This window comes from Mesoplodon densirostris, chromosome 18 (assembly GCF_025265405.1).
Source record: "Mesoplodon densirostris isolate mMesDen1 chromosome 18, mMesDen1 primary haplotype, whole genome shotgun sequence".
NCBI lineage: Eukaryota > Metazoa > Chordata > Mammalia > Artiodactyla > Ziphiidae > Mesoplodon > Mesoplodon densirostris.
Window position 1 is genome coordinate 61,056,944 of NC_082678.1, and position 26,272 is coordinate 61,083,215.

General features: G+C 49.6%; 1 protein-coding gene across 3 annotated transcripts in view; it reads right to left on the minus strand.

Annotated features, from left to right (window-relative positions):
* The window catches only part of MSI2 (musashi RNA binding protein 2), a 391,134-nt gene that overhangs the window by 119,075 nt on the left and 245,787 nt on the right, over window positions 1-26,272 (minus strand). For all 3 annotated transcript variants that reach the window (XM_060082032.1, XM_060082030.1, XM_060082033.1), the window contains exon 7: window positions 18,949-18,997. In XM_060082032.1, the coding sequence (XP_059938015.1) occupies window positions 18,949-18,997 (49 nt within the window). The remainder of the gene's footprint in view (window positions 1-18,948; window positions 18,998-26,272) is intronic.

Here is a 26,272-nt window from a genome sequence, read left to right on the forward strand (position 1 = left end):
AGCATGAAACCCAAGAGCCTCAAGCACAGGCTATGCCCCTGCTGGTACAGGGCGGGGTTACTCGGCCCCAGCCAACCTGGGAAAACCCACAGGGATCTCTCGGCTGGATCAATGCAACCCAGCCCCCAGCCCTGGAAATACCAATACTTCAAGCTGGAATCTTCCCACTGGCTCACCATTCTTGGTAAGCATCACTCACGCCTCTGCAGATTCCATACAGCCTTCCAAGGGCGGCACTCTGGCTTTGACTCTGGCTTTGACTCTCTATGCCTGGGTTTGATAAAGGCAAGGCCACCCACCAGGGCTCTATTTTTCTGATGCTTTTCTACCATATCTCATTTTGAACTCAAAATCTTCAAGCCATTACCAGGAAATCATTAAATCATTTGTTCATTTTTATTAGTGTCGCCGTAATTAAAGAGAATCGTATTTCCAAAATCTTCACCTGCACTTATCAGAACCCACCCTCCAACCAATCAATTAGTATTACAATAACCTCGTTCCCTGGTTGCCGCCGCTATTAGCATTTTGATTGAATGTCTGTTGAAAAGTGACTGGTAACAGAAGATTGTCTTCAGAAAGTAATGTTTCTTTATTCGTCACCACCGAACCTTGTCTGGTTGTCTCCAGTCTCGACTCAAAAGAGACAAGACAGTTTCCAAAAGCAGTCATTTTGGTGGCAGATTATGTTTTCATGAGGCTTGTGATCAATTGGGCATAATGGCTCCAGTAGCGTCAGCTATACCCAGAGGCCTCCCACTGGCTGTGGCCTCAGCATACAGCAGCCACAGCTGGACTGCCAGAGCCCTGATGGGGTGATATGTATCCCTTCTGCTGCTATATCCTCCCCTCTCCAATAATCTAGGACAGTGACCAGCAGGTCTGCACACATGACACTCCAGAAGACTCGGATAGAATAACGCCCATGCCGGATAAGCCAGTGGGCACTGGGACTCCTACAAAAGATCATCGTCATGACATACCCCCTTCTCTGCCAGGCACTCGGGAAACCTGTTATTCTAACATAAGTTCTCTAATCGTCATCATCACCATAGAAGCACCGGTCAGTAAAGAGAGAGGTTAACAAGCTCCATTATGTGGAGAGAATGATTGTCTTCTTCTCCCCGTCACAGGAATTAAAGAGTCCATTAAATCACTAATATTAGAATTAACAACTTGCTAGTTCAGAGAGCTCTATTTACTGATGCCCCCCGCCTCCGAGCACCGAGGCCTTCTGTGGCTAAATGGAGATCTCCAGACACACAACGCAGCCAAACACAAAAGAGTTTTCATCGCCATGTACAGCCTTACCCAAGGCAAGTCAGCTACCACAGCTTTGCATCTAGAGGAGATTCTGCTTTGACTCGTCTTAAGCAGAGGGCACAGGAGAGGGCATGTCCAGAGTTAGGAAGAACATGTGTTCCAGGATATAAATATGGAGGTGCTTAAATGCCATCCACCCATCCACCCATCCATCCACCCATCATCCATCCATCCATCCACCCATCCATCCACCCATCATCCACCCATCCATCCACCCATCCATCCATCCATCCATCCATCCACCCATCCATCCACCCATCCATCCACCCATCATCCGCCCACCCATCCATCCACCCATCCATCCATCCATCCACCCATCCATCCATCCACCCATCATCCACCCACCCATCCATCCACCCACCCATCCATCCACCCATCCATCCATCCACCCATCCATCCATCCACCCATCCATCATCCATCCATCCATCCACCCATCCATCCACCCATCATCCATCCATCCATCCATCCATCCACCCATCCATCCAGTTTCAACCCACAGCAAAAGATATGCACGAGTTTCCTCTTCACTGCAGATGACCCTTGGCCCAACGAAACCCTCACTGTTGTCTGCACCCACCTCCCACCCATTGTTCACACGCAACGGTGAGAGGCATCAACAGGGTTGTATTAATGCTCCAGTAAAATTTAAAAATCTTCCAGAACTCAAGGAAAACAGCACTATACGTGTCCTTTAAAAATCTTTCCTTTCTCTGAACTTGGTCTCCTTTTTCTCTCCCCAACTCTTGTTTCTCCCCTGGCTGCCAGCCAAGATTTTATAATAGTGTCAGGTAGCAATTTCATTTTTTAAATGCTCTTATCAAGGATTTAAGGTGAAAGATAAGAACAGCACAGTAAATCATCACAAAGGAGTGTACTGTGAGGCATAGCATTTTACAAATCAAAACAGTTAGCAAAATGAAAAGACAAGGACAGGGAAACAAAGTAAGTTTAAGCATCGTCTGAAAGGGGGAGGGTAGAGGCCAAATTGAATAGAAAGATCATCCTTCAGATTTCCGAGCTCCCTCTGGTAATGATCTTGGCACATTTGCTAAGAATTGCATGAACAGTCCAATTTCCATTTTAAAATAGGATGTTTTTAGAAGGCATATATATTGTCAAACCATTACACACACTTACCTGGGGGCTTTCATCGGAGTCATCTGGCCTGCAAGCGTGTGTTGCTAATATCACTGCTTTATTATTTATCAAATGCATTTCTTCATGGAATGACTAATAACCTAGCCACAGCTGCTCTCCCTCTTCCCACCCCAGCTGCTACCACCCTAGCAGCAGCACGATTTGCTAGGCTACCTGCAGCGCTTCACTCCCTACATCTTGCTAAAGAATCTTATTTTTTAACAGAAGGGGAAAAAAAAAAAGGGATGGCCTCAGGAGGTGCCACTTAGGAGTCAAACCACTTTGTGGCAGCTGCTTATACTACCCAGGAAAAGTTAATACTGCTAATGGACCAGGCCAGGGTACCAGTCTATTTTACCAGGGGATTTTAACTACCGTCCCATAATAAAGGAACCACAAACCTAAAATAAAGTAGAAATAGAGACAGGCACCTACTTTTCTATTTTGATCCTTTATAACATCTTTGATTCCAGTCTGTTTTTTAAAAACCAACCAAGGACCACGTCCAACTCAAATGTGCACCACTGCTCCCTCTCCCTGCGCCCCCCACACACAGCTGTGATGCAACCCAAGGGTGGTAACTCCAGAAAATAGTCATTAATATACTGTTTTCTTTTATATGCTCACCAGTCTCTTCTGGAGCCTACCTGAAAATTCACAATAAATAAAAACACGCAATTAGACGATTTCCCATTTGCCAAGGAATGATTCCATTGTCCATTAGAAGCTAGAGTTCTAAAAATACAGAAAGGGAAATTATTACGTATTGTTGATACATATTTCTGCTGTAAAACAGGATTAGTACCATGGGCAAAATACAAAGCCTCTTTTGTAAATCTTACCAGATTTTTTAAAAAGGTAGGACATCATAGGGGAGGGAACAAATTAAATCATAATTTTCAGACTATGTTTCCTTATTGTCACTCAGAAAAATTGCCAGGTGTTTCCAGAGTAGTTTATACATAAATATACTAGCTGAATCAGGAAATCTTTCCAGGGCAAATGAATCAACTTAATTAAAACAAGACTTAAGATGCCAAGCCTAGTCATTTTGGAAGTGTGGAGGAAATTTAGCAATCCATCTGTAAGTACACACGTTTCGCATGAGCATTTTAAATCCTGGTACAGACCCCAGGTTGGAGTGAGCCTTCTCACCAGCCCACGAGGTGGCACCAGGCATCATGGGTTAGGAGTGCAGGACTGATGTTTTTTTTTTAAAAAACTGAACCAATATTTTCAGCCTTTCTTCCAGATCAGCTGTAAAGGGCGACTACAACAATACCAATGAACCAACCTAAATGTCCATCGACAGATGAATGGATAAAGAAGATGTGGCACGTATATACAATGGAATATTACTCAGCCATAAAAAGAAACGAAATTGAGTTATTTGTAGTGAGGTGGATGGATCTAGAGTCTGTCATACGAGTGAAGTAAGTCAGAAAGAGAAAAACAAATACCATATTCTAACTCATATATATGGAATCTAAAAAAAAAAAGGTACTGATGAACCTAGTTGCAGGGCAGGAATAAAGATGTAGACATAGAGAATGGACTTGAGGACACGGGGTAGGAGGGGGAAGCTGGGGCAAAGTGAGAGTAGCATCGACATACATACACATCGAATGTAAAATAGTTGGCTGGTGGGAAGCAGCCGCATAGCACAGGGAGATCAGCTCGGTGCTTTGTGATGACCAGAGGGGTGGGTTAGGGAGGGTGGGAGGGAGAGGCTCAAGGGGGAGGGGATATGGGGGCATGTGTATGCATATGGCTGATTCGCTTTGTTGTGCAACAGAAACTAACACATTATTGTGAAGCAATTATACTCCAATAAAGATCTAGTAAAAAAAATTAATATTTTAAAATGAACAATCCATTTTGACTCTAGTTTAAAAGCAGTAAATTCAATGACTTACAGGAAATCAAAAAATTCTTTGAAAAACAAAACTTTCTTGTACACTTTGGTGTACAACAGAAACTAACACAGTATTTATTGTGAAGCAATTATACTCCAATAAATATCTATTAAAAAAACAAGGGAAATACTTCAGTCGTTGGGTTACGATCAAGAATTTTTCACTTCAATGAGAATTTTAAAATATAATTATTTGCAGAATATTTTGTCGAAAATATTATTTTAATAAATATCAACTTCAGAAAAAAACAATACCAAGGGCATTTTTTTTTCCCTCTTAAGAAAGAAAGAACTCCCATCAGTTTGCTTGATAACTGTTCCTTCCTGAGGTGCTGGAAAAACAGAAGTGTTCAGAACCATCTCTTCAGTTCTCCAAAGCCCTCTCCAGAAAACACCATCCTCCTGACAAGGCTTCTACACCCCGCCCCCTCTCTTGCTAGAGCAGGTCTCGGCTGGGGCGGGGAGTCGGGGGGGGGGGGAAGCACACAGCAAAGCAGTGCAGACTGTTCACTCTCCATCTTCAGCCAAATGAGACCAAGGTGAGAAGGGCCTGCCTGTCCGCCAGCCGCCCTCTGGTCATATGTTAATACTGTTTGCCAAGCTTGGGAACTATAAGGGGGAAGAAGACACAGAGAAGAACCAAACCATGAAGCAGATAACACAATCGTTAAGAACCGAGAGATGCCAGAAAGGAATTACGAGGAGCACAGACATGGCTGGAGCTAACCTTGTCTGCGGTTCGAGAAGATGTCCCCAGGGGAAAGGACACTTAAGCCCAGGCCTGAAAGCTGAGGAGCTGGCCAGGAGTGAGAGACAGGCTGTTCCTGGCAGCCCAAGGAACAGCCTGTGTGGGCGGCCCTGTTAAGGAAGGGCCCAGGTCAGTGTGGCTGCAGGGAGCGTGTCTGGGGTGAAGCTGGAGACCAAAGAAGGGCCGGAAATCAAAGACTCTGCAGTGCAGCGTCGGCGTTTTAGGCCTCATCCTAGCAGTGACGGGAAGCCAGCGAAGTGTTTTGGGAGGCGGTAACTAGATTCACACCCGGCCCAATGAGATGGTCGTTTTTCATACCCCCCACTCCCCACATCAATCACCGGAGGCCACCACCACCCTTCCCGGGCTTACACACCAGGGCACAGGCCAGCCCACTGCCCAGAGAAGGGCGGGGTCAAAGGCGTGGTCCGAAGCACAGCTTTTTAAACGGTTTTAAGGCTGGAAGGCTCCTGGGAGATCACGTGACCTGGGGGGTTCCCAGCCCTGTTGGCACATCAGCTTCAGCGGGGGGAAACGTGAACCCTCAGCCAGGGCTCCAACCCTGAGTCTCACTTAATTGATCTGGGGTGGGCCCCAGACATTAGTATGTTTTAAAAACTCCCCGGCGATTCTAATGTGCACCCTGGGCTGAAAACTGCTGATGCAGTCCAGACCTCCGACGTGACAGCAGTCATTCATCATACGGGCGTCTAATGCTGGGCTGTGGGATGGCTTACGTCCCCCAGACCTTCCCAACCCACCCTGTCTCTGAGTGAGAAAACCAAAGCTGGCCACAGGAGTTACGGAGCTCTTAGGGTTACGAGTAAAATCTAAATTCCAACTAAAAGAACAGAAAGGGAAGAGGTGAACTTTGGGCAAGTACCCTCCTCTGCTTTGTTGTGCAGCTATAGCAGCGTCGAAACACATTTTTAGCCTCCGACTAAGGAGATACTTCCGGCGGGCTCTCTGGGTCCACCCACCACCATTCTACTCCGCGAACACACAGCTGCTGGGTGTGATACGGAAGGGAGCCCGGGGCTGGTGGGAGACAGAACAGGGGTCGCTGTTGCCTCTGTATCTATTCTGGGCCCGGGATGGAGGATGTCACCTCCAGCAGCAGTGGAAAGCAGAGTCATGAATCATCCATGAACCAGCCCAGCCTCCGAGATAATAAATCGGATGTCGGCGCTGCGTGCTTCGCAGATCTGGTGCAGAGGCACCGGCTCTGCCTGGGCTGCTGGAACACAGGCACCAGCGCTGGAAACATTCAGAGAGAAGGAAGCCCTTTCAATGATCTCCTGATATCAAGATGGGGTGGCAAGTTGAGGAAGAACTTTCAAATTTGTCGGGAGTGCTCAAAGGCACACAACTTTGATCACATTAAAACCATGGCAGTTATTTGTGCGCACCGCCAGGTTTGCCAACCAAACCTGGGGATTAAGGGAAGCACACCCGGGGCCGAAACTATTAATTACTGCTGTGCCTACCGGCGTCCTCCGCCCGGAGACCTTGTAGATGTTACCACTTTGACCCTCAACTGCATTAATTTAGCTCAGAAACTCACTCTAGGATTGAATTTGGCAATTGTTCCTGCCTGGAAGGGTTGCTGGGACAACATAAAGAAATCAAGGAGTCTGTTTGGCAGGGTTTGAAGTTCAGCGTTGCCTTGCTGTTTTCTTTCTTATTTTTTCCAGGGTGGAAGTCGGGGCAGGTACGTGAGGATGGTGAGGTTTGTGTTGTCGTACGTACGAGTTCTCCTGATTTCCTTCTCTTTCTCTCTCTCTCCCTCTTTTTTTTTGGGCCGTATTTCCACTTCCCTAAGTAGCCAAGTTGAATGAACCAGCTGGAAATACCAGTCTGCTGGGTATGGTTTGCATTCTCGGAGTTGGGGGTTCCGACACCTCCTAGGTGTATTGGTAAATCCTTGGCTTAGAAAGAAATGACTGCGCTCCGAAGGCTACAACTTCAACATTAAACCTCAGAGTTCTTCAATTGTCTTTCTCTACCAAAAAGTTATCTCTAACACCCTAAGGTCAATTTCATGGTCTTTGGCCAAATTCGACTTGGGCAAGCCGTGAACTACATCAGGATCTGGGGGCCGTGTTCTCTTAAGTAGAAGGTCTTTTCTCTAATTTCTCTTGCACATAATTTTGCAGAGGGAGCAGCTGTGACGTGGATAGGAACCTGCAGGGAGAAACGGCTGTGTTCGCCCATGGAGGCTGCAAGCCACCGGTGAGCAGGGCACTCGCCCGACAGGAAGCACTGCTTTGTCCTCTGTGTGCCGTTTCCTAGGGCTGCTGAACAAAGCACCACCAACTGGGGGGCTTAAAACAACAGCAGGGGCTTCCCTGGTGGCACAGTGGTTGAGAGTCCGCCTGCCGATGCAGGGGACACGGGTTCGTGCCCCGGTCCGGGAAGATCCCACATGCCGCGGAGCAGCTGGGCCCGTGAGCCATGGCCGCTGAGCCTGCGCGTCCGGAGCCTGTGCTCCTCAACGGGAGAGGCCACAACAGTGAGAGGCCTGCGTACCGCAAAAAAAAAAAATCAGCAACAGCAGTTTATTCTCTCACAGCTCTGGAAGCTGGAAGTCCAAAATCAAGGTCTCGGCAGGGCCATGTTCTCTTGAAGGTTCTAGGAGAAAATCTGTCCCATGCCTTTCTCTTAGCTTCACCGAGCCTTGGCTCACAGCTCCACGCTCCAACCTCCACCTCCGTGGTCATGTGACATGCTCCGTGTCTCCCTTCACATGTCCTCCCTCTTCTTAGAAGGACACCCATCGTACTGAACCAACTTACCCCCGTTTGAGCTCATCGTAACTTGATTACATTTGCAAAGACCCTATTTCTGCCTAAGGTCACATGCTGAGATACAAAGGGGTTAGGACTTCTGCATACCTTGTGAGGGGGATTCAATTCAACCCCTAAGATGAAGGAAAACCTAACGGCATCTGCCAACAGCTCTCTGGAGTGTGAATATTTTCTCCAGTCAGCAAGTTTTAGCCTTCATTCCTCAAGGAGTGATAGAAACCGTATTCTTATTAGTAGTAACATAACAGTAACCTCACTTTATTATGATAGTAATAAAGTTAATATTTACAGATAGTATAAACATCAGATGCTTCACATAAATTCTCTCTCTTAAACCTCACGTCCATAAATTAATAACATTCCCCATTAAACAGATGAGAAAACTGAGGTCGAGAGAAGTTTAATAACTCGCCCCAAGGTCACACAGCTACTGAGTGGTGGCGCTGGAATTTGAACCCAGCAGTGTGACTGGAGACCGAGGCTCTCACCCCTTTGCCACCAGACAACTCACGAGCTTCACTAACTGGGTACCTGCCTTGACTCTTAAGCTATAAGCAACAGGGACACAGAGGAGGATTCTGTATGTGCCACATTGTATAAGGTCCCCACATGTTTAGTAATCATAACTTGGGTTAGGAAAACGCTTTCAACGTTTTTTTTCTTTAATTAAAAAGACCTTGGACTCCTGGAGCAAAGGGTCTCTCTGTTCTGACCTCTCTCACCTCTGCTCTGGGATAAACTAAAGCAAACGGGGCTTCTTTTCATACTGGGGCCGGTCTGGCTATTCTATTAATAGCATGTTGTCTGGAAAAGCAGAAACTACTAAGAAAATCCTCATCTATCCATCCGACTCTCTGTTTATGGAAAGAAAAAGACAGAGGTGACTCAGAGGCAAAGGATTCTCGGCTGCATATAATCAAGTCTTGTTTGGCGCTCCGAGGCCCCCTCTCCCTGGCAGGACAGAAAACTCAGATGACGCGGGAGGGACCCATCCCTCATTCAGCAAAGTCTGAGATGCCACATGTTCTACTAACCCCATAAAGACAACCAAGTTTAAAAATATTTACGCCAGTGTCAGGAACACGGTAGAAGTGACAACAGTTATTGTGTTAGCATACTGAGATGGGATGAACTTTTTCCTTTTGAAAATTCTCTCATACTGTTCTATCACTATATTTACAATTCAAATTGGGATGAATTGTAAAAGCTTACACTACAAAAGTCTTCCTTTGACTAGGTAATATATGCATAGGGTACAAAAATTCGAAAGGTAAATGAGTATAAAGTGAAAAGTTTTCCCGTATCTTTGGACCACTGGTCACTTAATCCTCTTCCCCAGAAGCAAATGCTGCTTTTTATTTATGTATACTTGCATCGATGAGTGTATATATTTGTGCATAAAACATATTCGAGTGCTTTCTATAGCTGGAGATTATTCCAAGTCCTTTATACTTATTAACTGATATAAGCCTCAGGCTAACCCGATGTCATCATTCTTGTTTTTTAGATGAGGAATCTTGAGTCACAGAGAGTGTAGGTAACTCGCCCAAGGTCACACAGTTAGGAAGTCACAAACCTTAGATGCAAACACCAGCTGGCTGACTCCAGAGCACGCGCTCTAAGCCACTTGGCCATTCTCACTCTTTGTTGCCAGTTTTGTGACTATCCTTTCAGAAATATTCCATGCACGGGCAAACATATGTTTCATGTGCAAAGGGGAGGGGAAAACTTTTTTTAAAGACTAGGTCTTAAAAAGTTCAAATACACATTGTAACTTGCCTAAAGAAGCTCAATCGGCAGTTCTTTAAGGGGGACAGGAAAGAACCAAGGCTACTGGCACTGACCACTCTCTGTGGGCACTTCGCCAGTGGCTCATTAACTCGTGCAGAGCAGATGTGCTGCCTCCAGAGAGCGACACGGGGCTCAGAGCCCTTCGGGGACCACCTGAGATCACGCCCAGGGAAGCTGGGACTGAAGCCAAGTATGGCCAGCACTAAACTCAGGCTCCTTCCCGTGTGTCCTGTGACAGAGACACAGATGTGCCAGGGAATGTCCTCCGAACCCAGGGCCCAAACAGAAGCTCAAGTCCAGAGCTGAACAATCCCGGGGGCTCCTGGAGTCCCAGCAGGAAGCAGGCGCCCCGGCTTCTGGTCCCCCGGCTCAACCCCTAGCAGCGCCGTGATGCTAAGAAAGGGGATGCTTTTAACCAAGTGACCAAGCTGGAGGCTCCTCTCTCTTCAGAGATCTGAAACCATGTGAGAGTCGGAGCTGGGAGCTGGGCCTCTATGGGAACAGGGCCGAACAAAAACCTCATTGTCTCTCTCCACAAAAAACCATTTCTGGGTCAATGGAGTGGCTGACCCCGGGCCCACTCCCTTTCTGCTTCCGTGGGCCACAGCCAGGAGGGAGGAAGGAAGATCTAGTAGGTCACCACCCTTTTGGTGCCAGGGCTTTTTATTCCGAAGGAAAGGAGTTTCAGATTTATCCTCCAGCTGGGACACCAAGGGGGCATCCAGGGGGCCACGACCGCCCCCCACCCTGGCCTCCCCGGTTGCCAGGGCGCTGTGGGCCCCGTGTGAGTCCCCATCCACAGGGAAAGCAGGTGAACAGAAACTGAGCTCCCATGTTGATGAATATCTCAAGAGACAGCGCCGGAATGGGCGCTTTCCGGAGTACAGTTAGCTCAGGGAAGAAAGAAATTACAGTGTGCTCCTTGCTTTCCTGTCAGAAATAAAATTAAGGTCTCAGATCGATGCTGCCAGGGCTGGGGTAGCTACAGGCAGCTTTAACGGCCTCCTCTACATGTTTGCAAATTCACAGGCCCCTTCAACCCTGCCCTTCTAATTGGTTATTTGCGAGGTCATGTTTGCACCAATTTCTCGGGAAGGCTAATGGTGTTTATTTAACGAGAAAATAAAATGTGCAGACAGCGCCGGGGGCTGGTCTCTGAGAGGCGGCTCAGGGCGGGGGCTGCGGCTCTTTGCCCGCTCCCGTCCTTCGCCCTCGGTGGCCGCCTTCCTCTGGAGGAGGTCCTGAGATGGGCCCGGTGACGGGTCAGGCCTTGAGGGGACTGTGCTGGGGGCCAGAGGCGGGGGGCCAGGCCGCACAGCCTCTGGGCAAAGCCCTAGATGCACCCTCCTGGTGGGGACCACCTTATACAGCCCAGCTTTAACACGAGCCCGCCGGGAGCACAGAGTCTAGTGGAGAGGCATGTGGCTGTCCATGTACACCGCTGTGGGACTTGGCAGTTCTTCCTCGTTCTAACTGAAGTGTGCCCTATTTCAAGTCTGCACGTAATTGTTTTCCAACAGAACCTCTCCAAGAACCCAAAGGCAGCAGATTACACACCACTGCCAGCACCCCAACCAGGCTCTTCTATCCAGGTGGGATGGGGGAGATTCAATTATATTGAGTTTCTACCCCATTCTAACTTTCTCCCTTAGACTCCACATTTATCAATACCTTTGTCTTTTTTTGGCCACTGCGCGGCATGCGGGATCTTAGTTCCCCAACCAGGGATCGAACCCTCACCCCCTGCAGTGAAAGTGTGGAGTCTTAACCACTGGACCACCAGGGAAGTCCCTCAATACCTTTCTAAAACAGGTGCCCCACACTGACATTGGTCCACTCTGGGAAGAGACGAGGATTATCACCTAACCTGATCTAACTCTCTACTTGCATGAAAAGAGCCCACAGACATGCTTGGTGACCACATCACACTACATACAGCCTAGGCTGAAAGCTCTATCCGACCAAGACCCTTGGTTGTTGGTGTTAGTGGCCTGTGACAGACGCAGCTTTCCTGTCGACTGGCTTCCAATTCAGGTACAGAATTGGGATCAATATCAATAATAATCAGCTACTGGCTTACAGGTTGCCAATAAACCCCTTAACACATCTCAGACTTGCGTTAGTGATGGGTACCTAACAGCATCAGCGGACGAGAGAGCAGATCTGTGAGGTGGGGGAAAGGGCGTGACTCCAGCAGGGCAGACCCCGCAGCAAATCCTGCTCTAGACCCTGACCTTGGGCACCGGTGCTGTGCAGGATGTCACCGTGTCACACTGGCACAGGTGTCCTCACCAGTTGTGATTCTCCAAACCCTTATCATGCTCTCCACCCCATCCAACAACCCTTTCCCACCCAGAGGGACTTATCCTCTTTGTCAAACACACTCCTTCCTCCATCCTACAAAGTCACATTTATGGGTTGTAGAGTCCCAACCCTCTCTCCCAGGTCAATAAAGTCAAAATGTTAGAATCTCATTAGGAAAAACACACATACATTATCTTTGACACCCCACACCTACAAATGAAGCAATGCTTTTTCATTTTTAATTTAATTTACGCCTTTGTGAAACTCTTTTTACATTTCCCCCTCCCCCCTTGGGAAATGGGCATCAATAAACCAACAATTACAGTGTGATTTGTAATCATCTTCAGTATACAAGAAAAGAGTCAGTCTGGACTTCAGAGGTCAATTTCAAAAGTGAGTGTCTGGCAGGTAGTCAGGACATTAAGGGCTGTTTTTTCTCCTTAGGAAAGCATTATCGGGATTTCCCTGGTGGCACAGTCACTAAGAATCTGCCTGCCAATGCAGGGGACACGGGTTCGTGCCCTGGTCTGGGAAGATCCCACATGCCATGGAGCAACGAAGCCCGTGCGCCACAACTACTGAGCCTGCGCTCTAGAGCCCACGAGCCACAACTACTGAAGCCCGCGTGCCTAGAGCCCGTGCTCCGCAACAAGAGAAGCCACCGCAGTGAGAAGCCCGCGCACCGCAATGAAAAGTAGCCCCCGCTCGCCGCAACTAGAGAAAGCCCGCGCGCAGCAATGAAGGCCCAACGCAGCCAAAAATAAATAAATAAAATAAGTAAATTCATTAAAAGAAAAAGAAACGATTGTCTTCTATCATAGCTTCAGCTACATCGCACAGGCACCGTTTTAATAAATAAACTAATTACACGAATTACAAAGACCTTAAACTTCGGCTAGCTGCTTTTGGGGATAGAGATGCTGTACGAGCTTCTTGGGAGAAGCCAAGCTCAGTCTTGCTGCCTTGAGGTGAGACTGCAGAAGGCTGCTCCCTCCAGCCACAGGGCCCACCACGGCGCCCTTCCAGCCTGGTAACTCCCGATGGGCACAGCTGCCCTGGGAGAGGACTTTCTTTGTCCGGGGAGCCTGCTGGGGATGGCGCGCTCTGAGATTCACAGAACAGGAGACTGCCTCGGAGCTGTTGTTCCTCTCCAAGGCCATTAGCAATGCACTTAATAAGCAACTGCTAACAGTCCGGAGAAGAGTCATCCATCACACTGATCTTTATTTTTTCTCTCTGTATCCTGTTCCTTCGCCTCTGGCAATGTTCCGGAGCACACAGGCCTGCTGGGTAATGGAAGCCGCTGGGAGTGAGAAGGCCTGTCCCCAGGCCTCTCCTCTGTACTCGCCAGAAGCCACTGCCTCTCCAGCTGACCCTCACCAGGCCACCTGACAAGCTTCAAAGACATCCGGCTCATTTTCCACTGGGCCCCCAGCCACCCAGCTCTCCCCTGACGCGCCAGACTTGGAGGGACCTGGCTGTGCGGGCCCTGAGGTCAGAGGGAGGCAACACATCTGAGGCTCCCCTGGAATGCGCTCTTGGGGGGCTCCCTACCCCCATGAGGAGGCGAGTGAGAGATGTATGTCAGCAACCAGCATCCCCGCCATCCACCGTCTCAAACAGGGCCGATACAGGGAGAGTCCTCCCGCCCCCTGGCTCCCAGCCAGCTTCCCCCCAACCGCCCACCAAAGAGCAAATCAGAAAGGATAGCACCTTGTTGCTTCTTGTCTCCCTGCCCACCTCCAGCCCCACTCCGGGATCAATACCTAATGCTGAATTCAAGATCTTATCTGAGCTCTGCAAGGATAAAGCAACACACTTTTCCCCAGTGATTCAGTCCTTTGATGATCAGGCCAATATTTTTCAGCCCACCTCTAAGAGCGTTTAGAGAGCAGATGCAATGACTCTGAAAAGACTGGAAGGCCACCATTCTCTCTCTCCTTGGGCACAAAGGGTCTCAGAGAAGGCCACGAAATGAAGCGATGGGCGGGGCCAAGGAAGGCCCTGGCTTCTACCAGCAGCTCCGCTCCCCAGCTGGCTGTAGGAACCTGCTGTGCGGCTTTCCAAAACTCCACATGCCTTAGTTTCTCCATCTGAAAAATGGAGGTACATCGTAGTCCAGCAAGAGGATAGGTGTGGAGAAAGACTAATAATACGGAGGCGCTCAAGTCCTGAAAATCACCGACTCTCCTGCTTTAAACCACTGCCTAGCCCTGTGCTTGCAGAGCGGCTAAGAACACGGACTCAGGGTTGGACAGGGTGGGTTTACATCAAAGCTCTGCTCGGACTAGTGTGCCACTCTGGGCAGCTCAGTTCATAAAGATTCCACAGTACGTGCTAAGCACCTGGTTTAGGGGTGCTCAGAAAGTGGCTGTTTCTACCAGGGGTGTTAACACAACCTGGTTAACACAGAACCCTGTACCACTATGGTGTGCACTCTGATGGGGGGGTGTCAGATCCCCCTTCAGGAATGAAGATCATCTTCCCCAGCCGCTGGGAGAGCTGCTGGATGACGGGCCCAGCTGTTGGTCCCCTCCAGGACTTCCTCGGTACAAGCCCAAGATGACACCTGCTTCCCAGGTGGGCTGTCTCCTATGACTGATCAACATACGGGGATAACTGGGGCAGCTGAAGGACCACCCTCTCTGCAAACTCCCCAGGGCATCGCAGGTCGTCACCTCCCTCTGCCCAGTCCCCGTGAAGAGCACCCCCGACGAACCTCCTGCAGACCCAGCCCCATCTCGGGGACCCCTACCGGAGACAACTGCTCCCCCTCTGCTAGTTAGAAAAAGGAAGCAATCTGGAACCTACTTCCAGTTAAAAAGCTAAAAGCCAGAAGCATACTTTAGGTCCTGGAGCTCATCGGTCCCAGTTCATGTATTTTCCCGAGACAGAGCCTGAGGGGTTCAGAGAGCTTAGGAAAAGTGCCCCTGGCTAAACGCAAAGGGGCAGCAGAAGCTGGAAGGCGGTCCCTCTAAGGACGAAGGTGGGAAGACTCCACACTTCTGTGAGAGTCAGATGCTGAATGACCTTCCTGCTTCCAGGATGGAGGATGCACCTCCCCGGACGGCTCACTGTCTGCTGGACTCTCCCCTGGGCTCTTTCCCACGGTGCTACCGAGGTCCGAGTGCAGACGTAAAGTGGGAAGAAACACAGGCTGGCGCTTTTGTGAACAGGAGGGGTAAACTGCCGTGCCGATGCAACGGAGGGCCACCCTCGTGCGGGGGACAGGGCAGGAGGCGGCCACTGTGGGGCAGGAAGTGGAAATGCTGCCCTGATCCCTGGCTCCTAATGGCAGTGTGGCCTGACTCCCAGAAGGCCAGGCCCCGTGCCACCGGAGTTCTCCCTGACAGCAGTGGCCACGGTCAGGGGCACACAGGTGGCTTTCAAAATGCCTGGGGCGGAGGACAAGTCACGGCCCGGGCTGCCCAACGGGGTTGGGGTAGAAGTTGACAGGAAGCACTAAGCAAGTGCCCTGACGACACGGAGGGGTTAACGGTCTGGGCCTCTTTCAGCAGAAAGCTGGCGGCAGTGCCAGCCAGAGAGGTGTCCTCAACTCCTGCTCCGGCAGCACTTTCCTCTTGATAAGATAATGGGAAACAGGAAGCCGAGGAGGCGAAGGAACGGTTGGGGCAAGGTGGCTGCAGGAGGACTTTATTTTCCTGTGCTTATCTCCTGATCCCAAGTGCACATTCCATCAGGCCAGGGCTGTGAGGCCTGCTGGCTGCACATCTATGACTGTGCTTCTCTTGTGATACGTTCTTTCTTTAGAAAAAATTCTTTCCTCCCCTCATGCTCTGGATCGCTGAAGTATTACCCCAGCTTCAGCACCCCGTCCAGAGAGAAACTCCTTCTCAGCTGTCTGGAGGGGCTGGAAACCATGCATGGGCCAAAGCCCCCGCCGACACAGGAGGGGCAGCGGGAGCAGATTTCTGTGCAGAAGCAAACGGGCAGCAGGTGTCAGGTCCTTCCCGTTGAAACCTCTGGGCACACACGGTCCCTCCTGCCTTCTCTTCCCCGCCCCACCAGCATCAGGCCGGCCACAGGCTGCACCCATCCAGGCCGGCTTCCTGGGTGGGCGGCCTGATCTGTCACATACACCCCGCACTCAGAAGGGCTCCACCCTTGGTTGAACGCTCTGCTGTCATCATGAAATTCTGGATAGTTTCTGAATAAGAGGCCCTGCCTTTCATCTTGTGGTTGACTCCAGGAATTATGTAAGGGGTCCTGCACTGACCACAGGAATCTGAAAGGCGGGCAGGGCAGAGGATGCGGGGCAGGCCCTGCCTTGGCTGGGGGAGGGGGCGGCGCCGTGCACGCGCCAGGGGCTCTGCCCGCCCTCCGTCCTGCCATGGCCACCAGGAGTCCTGACTTGCGGGAGCGAGCGACCACGTTCCGGAAGCCACTCTGAGTGCTGGGCCACAGATGACCTCCCTTAGGCTCACAACAGGAAACACTTCCCTCACCCAGTCACAGAGGGACCCCCACCCCATCACTGTGCCCAGTGCCCTTGGAGAAGGGAAGAGGCTTCAACCACAGCAGGCGGCATCTGCGTGAGAAACAGGGGAGAGCTTTCCCCGGCGCCTCCTCTGCAGTGTGTCTCGGCCTGATGTCCTGAGTGTGAATCCAGCTCTGTCAGTTACCAGCTCAGTGACCCGACAAGGAGGGTGACCCGCCCTCTCAGGTCCCTCAGATGATGAACCTCTTTCCTTGCTCAGTTGAGAGGATTCGATGAGATGATCTGTCCTCTCCTCTAACACAGGGCCTGACGCAGAGCAAGAGATCAAAAATACCTTATTCACTGATATTCAAAAAAGCATGATAACAATACTGCCTGGAAGCCGCTCAGGAATCTTCCACGATTATGAATTCTCACACTGAACACCAGTGCCGCGTTCAGATGGACCTCGCCCATCCTGAAAATAAAAGGACGAAAACACCCTTCTCAACAAACCTGCCTCACGTGGAGACAACAAAGAGCAGAATTTGAGGGCTTCCCTGGTGGCGCAGTGGTTGAGAGTCCGCCTGCCGAGGCAGGGGACGCGGGTTCGTGTCCCGGTCCGGGAGGATCCCACATGCCGCGGAGCGACTGGGCCCGTGAGCCATGGCCGCTGAGCCTGTGCGTCCGGAGCCTGTGCTCCGCAACGGGAGAGGCCACAGCAGTGAGAGGCCCGTGTGCAGCAAAAAAAAAAAAAAAAAAAAAAAGAGCAGAATTTGAAACCAGCTGTCCTAGGTGTGAGTCCCTTCTCTGATCCTGGATGTAAGGCACCTCCTCTGAGCCGTGGTTACCTCATCCACAAAATGGAGGTGATGATGGTAATAATAATAATACCTAACATTTATGCACAGTTGATGTGCTTGGCACTACGCTCTCCAAACAATCCTATAAGGAGGTACCAATATTATTTCCATTTTGCAGATGAATAAACTGAGGCATAAAGAACTTAAGTGATTTTCCCTCTGGGGCTGCTATGAAGATCAAGTTAGAAGATGCATATGGAAGCAGTGCTGGGAAAACCATAAAGATCGACGCAATGCAGACGATGATCAAGGGTCATCAAGAATCGCCCATCACCGGCACCACCTTCCTCTCACTGCAGAGCGTTGCAGAAGACAAAGGCGATCATCCCACACCTGTAAGCTCTTCTTTTCTCTCCTTGCCTCCCCTTACTCCTCATCGTCTACCCCATCCCCATCCCTTCCCCAACATATACACCCCTGACGCCCCAGTTTTCTATTTTCCCTTTTAAGGCTGCTGTAGGTGGATGAATGAGACGCTTGATTCCCCAGGCACACTCAGGACAGCCCCTCCTTCTCCCACCCTTGGGAAGCATCGCTTCCCACCCACTCCTTCCTCCCTTTCACTCAGCCTGCCTGCTCAGAACAGGGAGACATGCAGTCAGTACTGGGTAACTGCTTCTAATCACAGGGGACAGCAAGAATGTAAACAACACAAGAAACATCTAAATGCCATCCAAGTGGCAAGGAAACACTGATCGCTGGCTCCTGCTCTCTAGAACACTGCTTCCTGCCACCCCCCTTCAGAAACTCTGCTCATTAATGCCCCGTGAATAGGAACCCCAGAAACCAGGAGCTTCCGGACGGAACGCTAAACCATACCTTCTGACGCTGCTTCCTCTGGGGAGGATTTTCTAGAGTCATCCAATTTTCTGTTTAAAGCAATAATTTCAGTGTGTTTGTTTGTTTGTTTGTTTTGGAGGCGGGGGTGATGTGGCAGAGGTCTGAGACCTCTTTGAAAATCTATTCAAAGCTAGACAGCCTCTCCCAAGAGAAACAGAAAACATCCTGCGTGTCATTTCAGGGGTTCTTAGACCCCAAGATGAAACCCGTTTTCCAAAACATGGACAGGACAGTAAGCACAGGAGAAAATACACGGAAGTGCAGATGTCCTCCAAACATCCAAGAGGCACAAAAGGGCACTTCCAGGTCTGTACTCATTGTATACATCAAACAGCGAATAAACCTAGGATGAGGCTTTTTTTTTTTTTTTGGCTCTTTAGATGGACAGTGTGCTTCTCAACCGCGCCCCCCGCCGCCTTCAATGCAAGTTGAGAACTCAATTGAGTAACTGCTGTGAATAATTTCCACTTGGATCACTTCGTGCTGTGGTCTAGCAAGCACTAAGAAAGCAAGGATTGGAAAAGTGTATCAGAACGCGTGCTGGGCGTGGCTGCATAATTAAATGACAGCTCCTAAGCCAAAAGGAAATGGTGTTTTAACTGTCCGGTATCAACTCTCCACACTATCGTGGCCCTCTATTAATACAGATCCACGACACACGTCACCTGCACCTGCCTGATTTTGGAACAGTCACTGTATCTTCTGTCTGCAGGACTGGGGGTGAGAAGAGATGGAGCCAGGAGAGGATGAGGGGGCAACCTCCCCACACTGGGGTTCTTACCTCTGTGCCTGTTGGTCGTCTTGTCAAACATCAGCATTGCATCCTCCACCTGCAAAACAAGTACAAAATAGAGCCTGCTTTAGGAATTTTAACAAAATACACAAAACATTATATATTGGGGGGTGGTGGTGGCAGTTTCCATTATAGGAGTCATGTTGCTTGTTAAAACCTATTTGAGGGCTTCCCTGGTGGCGCACTGGTTGGGAGTCCGCCTGCCGATGCAGGGGACGCGGGTTCGTGCCCCGGTCCGGGAGGATCCCACATGCCGCGGAGCGGCTGGGCCCGTGAGCCATGGCCGCTGAGCCTGCGCGTCCGGAGCCTGTGCTCCGCAACGGGAGAGGCCACAACGGTGAGAGGCCCGCGTACCGCAAAAAAACAAAACATCACAGAGAGGAAAATACCAAAGGCATCCTCTGTCTCTCTTCCTAGTCCCTTCCTCCATCCTCCCAAGCATGCTGCAACCCTCTTAGTCATTTCTGGACAGTCAGGATCCACGCTCAAGTCCCACACGGACCTCAAGAAACTCACACTGATGAAACCAGATTTGGCTTTGAATGCCACTCCTTTTACTTACGATCCAATCCTGTATTTGCTCCACAAGACACATCTTTAGTACAGGTACTGTCCTAAACCGATCAGCCAGTCACTTGCAGACTTGCACCTGGTTTGGCCAGGCGAGTAGCCTGGTCTCCTCATTCACTTTGTGCCCAAAGTTGGCAGTAAAAATACAATCCAACCACATGGTTGTGGGTGGACAGTACTGTTAGCCAGAGGGCTCCGTGCTTGGAGCAATTTCAGCGTGCGTGTGTGCGTGTGTGTGTGTGTGCGTGTGCGTGTGCGCGCGGTGCAAAGGACCAAGCACTGTTCACTGGAGCTCAAAGGCTCAGAAGTGAGCTTGGGGGCCTGAGCTAAGCCAGCTGAGAAAAAGAACCCTCGGCTATTCATTCCTCACGCCTCCCAGATGACAGTCTCCAATGGAAGGGAAGACACTGGGCAAAGCAATAAAACCAGGTTTAAAAGGGTGCCTCCAGACAAATCAAGTCTATTTTTCTAGATGCTATCAAATATAACAGGGGGAAAAGCAAAGTCAAGGTAAGAATGGAAGAAGGCGTAGGCAAGCCAGACACAAACCTCCAAGGGACTGGCCTAGCTTAAAAGTCCCTTCTGGAGTCAGGGCCCCTTGTGTTGCTAAGCAACCGAGCCTGAGCAAACAGGCTCCTGGGGCCTTCCCCTTCTGGTCCCCATTTCTGTAGTCAGTTACTGGGAGGGAAATGGCCTTGCACGGTGACTGTTCCTCCAGCAAGGAGCTGTCCTCTCTCCCCCAGGAACCAGGCTTAGGGGAGTAGGGGATGCTAGTTTGGAGAGGGGGTGCCTTCACCAGACCCCTCCCCGGCCAGGCAGGATTGATGAGTCCCCAAGGCACCTGCTGAGGCCGAACACACCATAGCCAGCCGCCTCCCGTGCACCCCTCAAGCGAAACCACCAGAAGATCAACTGGTTTGTTTCTACAGAGAGCCGTCACATTTGAACATATGGCATTGCAGACTCTGACCCGGGGCCTCGAAGAGGATTCCACTGCCTGGGGTGCGGTGGGTGGTGGGTGAAGCCGGCTGGGTATCGTGCAGGTAAACACGACATCCGTTTCACACCCACTGCCATATTTTCTAAGATGTTTGCCAAGTCCTTATTCTGAGCTGAAAATGCCTAACAGTAAGAAAAACAGCCCCCCTTCTGTGTTGGCCATGTTTGGGTACTGAAACTCAGATCCCCTTAGGAAATAAATATTTTGAATTAAGAAACAGTATTTTCAATGCCGCTCCTTTCCATAGTGCGTAATTGGGTCCCTCTTTTTCCTTCCTACTTTTGGATGTTTTCTGATGCTGCCGTCCTAATATTCGCTCCACCCTGATGAGTGAGGAGGGGGCTCTGTGTATGTTTTTTGGGGCAACCATTGTCGTAAAGAATAGAGCTCTTTCCTCTATGGTCCAGCGTACAATGGGCCTCACACAGACCTCCTGAATAGACACAGCGTCAGAGCGCAAGAAAAATTCTATTAACACTTTACAAAATAGAACGTCTAAGAAGTAGCTAGAAAGGAAAGAGAAAGGGGAAAAAAATCAATCTGGATAAGTCCCGGTGCTTGGGGGAAGAAAACTTTTCCCGATTGCAAAACACTTATTAATTCAGAGAAGCCATCAATGCGATGGAAATCTGGCAGAACAGCATGAGCTGAAACTGGAAGAATCCGAAGATACAAAGACTGAATGGAATGAAAAACACGGCCTCACATACGGGGCTGGTTCTCACGGTTCTGTGTGAACCAAACAGAAGAGGCTTGTGTGAGCCTCCATCGCAGGGAGGTGAAGGATACGGGCAAGGTAGCTGGTATTCAGCCCCGGAGAGAGCAAACTGCTAACTCTGTCCGTCACACACATACACACACACGCACATGCACACGCACACACACACACACACACGCACGTAGACTAGTTGGCTGTGCTGAGTTCAGCCTGCAGGCCGGGCCTCGTTCACGGAGCTAAAAAGAACACAAAAGAGTTAGGGGGCTGGACAAAGGCATTTCTCTGACTTCGGGGAGAAAACACCGCTAACCCTGGTGAAATGCTGCTTCAAAGGCGCTGGTATTTATTTTGTGTTGACAATGCCCTCACCAGCCGTACAGATTTATTTGGACCAGAGGTGGGGGCCCACAGGCCTAGTGGTCCCGGGGAGGTCCCCAGAGCGAGGGGGCAAGAAGGAGAGGACGTGTCTGAACCTGAGCACACTTTGTCCCACGTCTTGGCACCTGCCCGGTCTGTCTGCAGAGAAGGAGCCTGTTCTAACCTTGAGATCTGCCTTCTAATAAAGTTAGGTATAAAAGTCAGGTGTAAAGGCAGGTATAAAACGCAGCCCTGGCATCCTCAGTGGTGTACCCTTGCAAACGACAAAGCAGGGCAAGGGACTTTAAGTGAGCTGGTTGGGGGTGCCCCCGTTGGTGGCCAACACCAGGAGGTCCTGAACCTGTAATCCTGACTATTGCAAGGCTCAGACTACATCGTGACCTCCTCAGAGGTGCCCCATGCACGTCCCGCGTCTGAGAGTCAGTAGTGGGAGCCACACTGTTAGTTTCCATGGCCCACGGGGGTTAGGAAGGGTGTCTCAAACCTCCTCCCTGTCAGAATCACTCGGAGCACTTGTTAAAACACAGATCCCCTGGGCCTCAGCCCCAGGGTGTCTGATTCAGGAAGCAGCGTCTGCATTTCTAACAAGCTCCTGGGCGATGCTGATGCAGCTGCTGGCCTATGGACCTTACTTTCCATGTGCTGCTCTAAGGGGGCAGAAACAAGAACAAAAGTTAAAGACACTGGACAGAGCTGCTTCTCCCTCTTTACATCCATTCAGTGCTCAATACGTGAACCACATGTCTCTTGCAGAGGCAACCGAGACACGTCAGGGTGATTAACAGTCCTCCCCCGCTTTGTTCCCCGTCTCTGACACTTATACTCCAAGATCCTGAAAATGACAACAGCAGAACCCGTGACAGAAAAGATGACAAGAAGAGGTACTTCTTAGTGGCAACCAAGCTGTCCCTGCACCCAATGCAGGAAAAATTCAGATTCTAAAAAAAAAAAAAATTCAGATTCTACTAGGATGACAGAAACTTCCCTTCCAACAAACACCAGCTAATGGCTGCATCATTCAGCCAGCTCAGTTGTGATTAGAAAATCTAATCAATTAACTTTACTTTTATGTGACATGTATTTATTAACTACGTACTATTTGCAAAGCATCAGCCTAAGTTCCAAATAAGAGGCAAATTATATAGGTCCATAGTATATGGATTACATTGATGACCCCATACCCTTTACCCTGTAATTTTGCAGTTCCTCTCAAAAAAGGCAGTCTATCTCCCCACCTTTGTATCTGGACTTGACTTGTTATGGTCAATAAAAAAGGTGGAGAGAATGGTATGCCTGTTTTGGGCCCAGCCTCACGAGGGTCTGTGTGTTTCGGCTTGTTCTCTCTTGCACCTCTGCCGTCACCATGAGAAGGGCATGGCCAGGCTGGCCTGCTGGAGGATGAGAAACACGTGGAGCAGGGCCAAGTCCCCTCAGTTGCCCCAACTGAGGCCAGCCTAGATGGGCGAACAGCTGGTCAACCCCAAAACATGCAAGTGAACCCAGTCAAGATCAGCAGAACTGCTCCCAGTGGACTTTCGACTGCAGATTCATGAAATAAACAGCTATCATCTGCCACTGAGGTTTTGTGGTTGTTTGTTACATGGCATTCTTGTGGAAACAGGTGACTCATACATGGTTCCTGCTCTCAAAAAAAAAAAAAAAAAAAAAAAGCTTTTGGTCTATAAGCAGATACACAGTCTCAAATAATACTAGACAGTGAAGAAAGGCAAGAAAATGGGTGGAAGGAGGTAAAAGGCGGAATGTCAGCTGAGTATTAAACTATCGGTTCCACCTTCCAAGTGGAATACAGGTACTAGGATGTGAAGGGACCGTCTGTAAATCTCACCTCAGCAGCGAGGTTGGAGACCGAGATGCTGGAAGTGCCAAGAGAAATTGGCAACATGTTCCTCCCTAAATGAGCACCAGGAAAATCTGCAATCCTTAGCACTCAAGTCAGTGGGTGATGCCTCTCTAATCCTAATTCATTTAATGAATGAGCGAACCCTCTTTATAATGAGTCTGAAGATTTACTGTGAGCCAGACATTCTTGCTGGGTGATTGTAGAAGTAGGCAGAAGATGTCGACCATATCCAGAGGTGAGACTTTAGCCATCTCAGCTCACGTACTGGCTGAAGGGGAAAACTTTCAAGTCACAGAGCAAAGAATCTGCTCGAAAGAGAGGTCAGAAATTCTCCTTGTCAGGTTGGTTGGCCAAAGTTTGGGACCCTAGAGTGTGCCCTCTGACCACTGCCGCTTCTGCCAGAGGTTTTGGCTCCCCAAGTACAGAGCAGGTGGGTGAAGCGGATTTGGAGATGGCAGAAAACTTGTTCCCAGGACATGGTAAAAGGGAAAAGAGTTGCTGGTAATAACTCAGGAGGTGCTGGGACGCAGCTGAGCATGGCAGACAGTGTGGTACAAAGCACGGGCAGGATCCAGGTTCCAATCCCAGCTCCATGAGGGGAAGTCACCTCCTTTCTTGGTCCTTAGTTTCTCATCTGTGAACGGAGGGAACTGTATGGGATGGTCACCTAGGATCCATCGGTAGAGATTCTGCCTAGGATGCTGAAATGGACCACAGAACCTGCTGGGACCCCATCCAGGAGCATCAAATTCACCCCTGGTCCTTTGCAAATTCTCTGTGACTGAGGATGTTTCAGAGCTTTGCTGTGGCTGGCCAACACACCCTCAGAAATGTCCTACCCTTCTTGGGTTACAAATACACCCCCCCACACACACACACACCACAGGTATCAAGAACAAAGCAGGAAATGGCACTTCAAGTGATCCTTAAATTATCTGGTCAGACACAAGGAGGGAGAGGAAAAGGAAAAGAAGAAAAGCAGCTCCCCAAACTCCCCCAGAACAAATGCCTTTCAATTTCACTTCCTGCTCCCACTCAAATACTTCAAGCGTTAGTTTAAATAAAGGCCCATAAATGCGATACCGTGACACTACAGCGCGCGGGGTTTAACAGGCCTGCTGATGCTCTATAAACTCAAGGCACTAAAGTCATAAGAGTGGAGTGAGTCTCGTATATGAGGCAGGACCGCCCAGAACAGAGAAGCCTGGGATCCCCACTGGAGACGGAGGCTGCCTTATTCCGGGGATTGTTTCTGCACATAGGACGGCACTGCTCTCCGCTCCTCCTCCAACCAGCCTGCACAAAACCAAAATCCACTCCTGCCCTGGAGCTTGGTAAGGGCATCTAGCTTATTGAAATGAAACTTCTCAGCATGCTTCAGCCTTGCAAAGGGTAAGGACAGTCTATCTTTAATCACTGCCCAAAAGGAAGAATGGAGGAGAAAAGGGAGCAGGCAGGAAAATCCCATTAGTTCACGTTGAAATCTACATCAGTAGTTTTCAACCTTGACTGCGCACCAGAATCACCTGAGGAACCTAAAAAAAAAAAAAAATCCCTGCTGCCGAGGCCACACCCACACGCTGACCAGTGAAATCAGCACTCAGGAGCCGGTGGGGATGGCAGAGGAGTGTTTAAATCTCCCCCAGGGATTCCAGGGTGCAGCCAAGGCTGAGAACCACTGATCTAAATGGCTCAATCCAGCTGAGCTGAGCCTTAATCGCAGTTTATGTGTGTGGAGATGGGCCCTAAATAAAAGGGGCTTTACCTGGATCTTCAGCTGCCCGAAGACTGGCTGTTTGTCCCCTGCCAGATCCGCAGACCCTTTGCCACAGGTGGCTTTTCCCCGGGGGCCTCTCCTCACCTTGTCTTGGTCTTAGGAAAAGAGAGCCAAAGTTCTGTTCTGGAAGGAGCTGAGAAGGGCCAAAAACTGAACACAGGACTTTAAGAAACCTAAAGAAATCACTGGGGTTTTTTTCACGACCATCAATACTTTCACATGTATTACTGCTTCGGTCCTCACAACAACCCCAGAAGACAGGGATTATTACAAATTCTCTGAGCCTCAGTTTCCTCCCTCGTGGTTCTGGAGATGGCGGGGACTGGGCCCCCAGGACTCAGCGGCTGGTCTTCTGAGTCCAAATCTCAGCCGGCCAGCCCTGCCTGCCTGCCTGCCGGGGCTCAGGTTCTGGTACGCCTGGCGGCAGGCACCTGAGCCGCTCAGCGCCCCATCTCTGTGCACTGACTCCTGGACGGCTGCAGCTACAGAGGCGCTGAGTGGTGTAGCAGCTGCTGCTACTAGGCACTTCTTCCTTCATTCCAAGGCTCAAACATTTCTAGTTTGCATCCACCTGAAAGCTTGTCTACTTTAACTCACGTTCACGCCTTAATTAAGTAACAAGACAGGCTGCTTAGTTTCTCTTTTTTCGTTGTAAAATAGACATAAAACTTGCCGGTCTTACCACTTTTTGATAAACAATTCAGTGGCATTAAGTACATTTCCTAAACTCTTCATAGAAGGCTCCTAAGTCTAACTATGGCCAGAATGTCAACCCCCGTTTGGCAAGACTCTTCTTTACTGGCCCTATTTTTTTTTTTTTTTTACTCTTTTTTAATTATTGTGGGGTCATTCCATTTTCCCATTTAACTTAAACAAAACAGAAACGCAAACCCTGGTGTTCATCAGATAGCAGTTGTGAATTTATAAAATAGATACTTGCCAAAGGGTGTGGGATCTCCAAACGATGCTATTCTGGAGATTCAGATATTTTATTTACATAAAGGCAGG